General features: G+C 57.7%; 1 protein-coding gene across 1 annotated transcript in view; it reads right to left on the reverse strand.

Moving 5' to 3' along the window:
- Window positions 1–563: 563 nt before the first annotated feature.
- VOLCADRAFT_69295 (uncharacterized protein) overlaps window positions 564–3,476 on the reverse strand; it is a gene marked incomplete at both ends in the record, with an annotated part of 3,699 nt that continues 786 nt past the window's right edge. The window contains 5 exons of the mRNA XM_002958279.1: window positions 564–698; window positions 1,816–1,968; window positions 2,291–2,335; window positions 2,638–2,798; window positions 3,405–3,445. Coding sequence (XP_002958325.1) covers window positions 564–698; window positions 1,816–1,968; window positions 2,291–2,335; window positions 2,638–2,798; window positions 3,405–3,445 — 535 coding nt within the window. The remainder of the gene's footprint in view (window positions 699–1,815; window positions 1,969–2,290; window positions 2,336–2,637; window positions 2,799–3,404; window positions 3,446–3,476) is intronic.

Raw genomic sequence — 3,476 nt, forward strand, 5'->3', positions numbered from 1 at the left:
GTACTGCTCTGTTCTGCTCTTATACCAGCCGACCGACGAACCAGCGAACAACAAAAGGCAGCGCAACTTCACCCACCAGACTGCCACCCTCGCAGGGCGCCCCCCTCCCCAGCCCGTCCTCGCACAGCTCGCCGCCTCCTTTGTCTCCAGCTCCCCCTTTCCTTGGCGGCGGCGGCGGCGGCGGCGTCACTGAGCCATAAACCAGGCGCGATGCAACCGCCGGGCGGCGACAGGGGAACAGCTTGCCGTGTCTTACAGGAGCAGCACACACGTCGCCTCTTTCAACCCACATTTCCCTTGCCTGGTCTGAACGTTAGAATGTGAATGTCCTATCCACTCTTAAAACTAACAAATGATTTTACTTACACATTTGGGTATTGATAACGTAACAAGGCGAATTCAACAAAAAAATAATTTCCTGGAGGGAGTCTAGAAGCAGGTGGTGTGCAGATTCCCAGCATCGCACCAGCACCTGGTAAAAAAAGGGCGGACGGTCTGCGTTCCATCTGCCCTCTTGTGGCGCATTCCCCAGACCCTCTCACCTGCCGTACACTTGCGTGCACCTAGTCCTGCTTATACGGCGACGCGTTACGCTTCTTCCGCTCCTCTACCTCCCTGGCCACCGTCTCCCAAATGGTTCCGTCGTACACGCCGCGAATCTTCTCCTTGCTGACGAGACCCTTGTGGTCGCGCAGTAGCTGTATACGGCATTACAGGTGGTACGGCAGGTACGACGATGTATACGGCAGGTACGACGGGTATCGACCAATCCTTTAGCGGTAACAGTTGGACGAGATGCTTTTACACAGCAGTTTGTGCGTTATACCCAATACACATACACACACACTACCCCGTTTCTCCCCCCCCCGCCGTCCTTCCCCAATCCTTCACTCACCCGGCAAAATCCTCTATCCCTGCGCCAGTGTCAGCGCACCCCACGTCCTTTTGCCCCTTGCAGCTCTCCCGCCGCACATCCCACCATCTCCTCCTCCTCCCACCACCGACCCCAACTCCGAGTCCACATCCACACGGGGGTGCTCGCATCCAGGAGCTCTACCTCCCTCTCTGCGTAACACCGTCCCACCCCACCCACCCCGACCCGGAGCCGCACACCCTGCCAGCCACATGTTATGTGATGCGACACGCGAAGTGGTGGTAGTCCCTTTCGAACTATCTGACACAGGCACACACACACATCCCCCCGACCCTACCCTACCGTACTTTGCCTACCCATCAATTTCTAATTCATTTTCCGATGCCATAACCCTCCTCACCCCTCACCCTCACTCCGCTCCCCCCACACTCTCACCAGGTAGGTGACCCACCACTCCAGCCGCTCAGCGGTCCTTTGAAGCGAGGGGGCAGTACAGAGAGAAGGGGAGAGGAGAGGAGAGGAGGGTGTGCTTTCAAGTACACAAAATCTCCTTTTGGAAATCCCTCTTCGTAATAAAAAAAGAGGGTACGCTGCGGGTGCTGCAAGTGTGTGCGAAGTGCGCCAGGGAAGCCAAGGGAGGAGGTAGGAAAGGAAGTGGGAGCCATTGCTACTTTCGCCAAATGCCAACATCCCAACATTCCCCTTTAGTTCATCCCCTTCAGGGGAACTTTAGCAATCGTCACACCAGAGCCAGTGCGATGAACAACGAGGGCAAGAAGTCAAACAGGGAAACCCGAATCCTGCATGCGGCACAGCGGCAAGCTCGCCGCCTCGAGCTGTGCCCTCGCAGCTTCACTCCCCTTCGCCCCCAGCCCCGCTGATTCTCCGCGCAGCAGCATACACACACACACACACGTATGCATACACACACACGCGCCCACAAGCCCCCCCCTCTCCCACTTCCCTCCCTCCGCCCAAGTGGGGTTGCCGTACCATCCGACCGGGTCGTTGATGTTCATGTGACTGTAGACAAGCTCCTGGATATCCCTCCACCCCAGGCCGCCCTTGTTGTCACGGTCGTACTTGGAGAACAGCTGCCGTACAAGCATTGCAGTACGGGCGTACATGCCGTGGCGGGGGGGGATTGCGAGACGAGGTCGGAGATGGCAGCAGCTTTATCGAATGGAGCAATTGATGTGCGTCAGGCCCCAATAGCGCACAAACATACATACGTACGTACAGATGTATATATCCGCACGTATTAGCCATGTGTACGAAGAGTTTCCCTTAACGAACTGCAGCGCTGCTAGCAGCAGCTTAGCAGTGGCAGTAGCACTTATCAAGGCGTGCCGCAACAGCCCCATTGGACGATCAAGATCCCCCCAAGATCCCCCTTCCCCCGTGCACCCAACCCACCTCCTCAAACTTCTCCGGGACAAAACGACCCTCATTGTCGTACACCTGTCGTACACAAGGACATGCCAAGTCACGGCAATATCGGATGATGCAACTGCGTCGAAAAACACAAATGGAACTACGAGGGTAGAAGTGCACGGTACACGTACGGTGTTCCGACTTCTACCTTCAAACATGAGCTTTGGCACATTACTGTTACAAAGCCCTGTAGCAATTAACTTCCACACACGCCGTTCCTCCCCCCTCCTGAACCCCACACACCCCACCGCCTGAACCACACACACGTACACACACAAAAAAAACTCCCACAGCGCCACCGACCGACCCACGGACCCATCGCAGCTCACCTCGCTGTCGGAACCGTGCTTTGTGCGGTGGATCCTGTCCAGGTAGATAGGCAGCCGTGGATCCGGAATCCAGGATTTGAGGGTGGGGTAGGAGAAGGAGAAATGGATGAAAGGCACTGCCAGAGCGGAGATCAGCATGTTGAAGCCCAGCCGGCGGAAGCCTGCAACAACTCAGTAACAGCGAGAGGGAGCGAGAGGTGGAAAGGGGCACGACGGTCGACGCACCACAGACGATTTTGACGAGAAGAAAATACCCAGAAAGACGGATATATTCTCCTAAACGCTGGATAGGACAACAGGGGGGCCGAGGCTGACCGATGACCGCGGCAACAGGGCGTTGGCAGGAAGGCTGGCAAGGGGTCCCCTAGCAGCCTATAGCTGCTGAGGTTAGCTGTGCTGCGCTGCGGTTCAGCTCAGTTCAGATCTGGGCTAGCAATCAAGGATGCGCCAGGCAGCTGCTCGAGTGCGAATGGTGACTGGCAGCAGCTCTGGGCGGGAGGGACTTGTGGGCCTAGGTGGGATGGCGCGAGGTGTGCACGTCATTAGCGCGAGGGACGGGTGGTGCGAAGGTTGAAGGGGTTTGATTGGATTGACGGGCTTGTAGGGATAACAGGGGTCCGGGGCCGCGACCTGCACATGGGGGATTGATGGCTGTTGGCGGGTTGTCGCAGCTCTATGCCGACACGCCGACACATCGCCCGATACCCGCGCAACCCCCCTACCCCCTAAACCCCCCCCCCCGTCACCCCCACCCACAGGACACCCACCCACGAATGTATCGATTGGCCAGATGACCCCGTCGCTGTCCCTGAGGGCCCCGGGGAGGAGAGGGGGGAGAC

The sequence above is a fragment of the Volvox carteri genome, assembly GCF_000143455.1.
Source record: "Volvox carteri f. nagariensis unplaced genomic scaffold VOLCAscaffold_90, whole genome shotgun sequence".
Lineage (NCBI taxonomy): Eukaryota > Viridiplantae > Chlorophyta > Chlorophyceae > Chlamydomonadales > Volvocaceae > Volvox > Volvox carteri.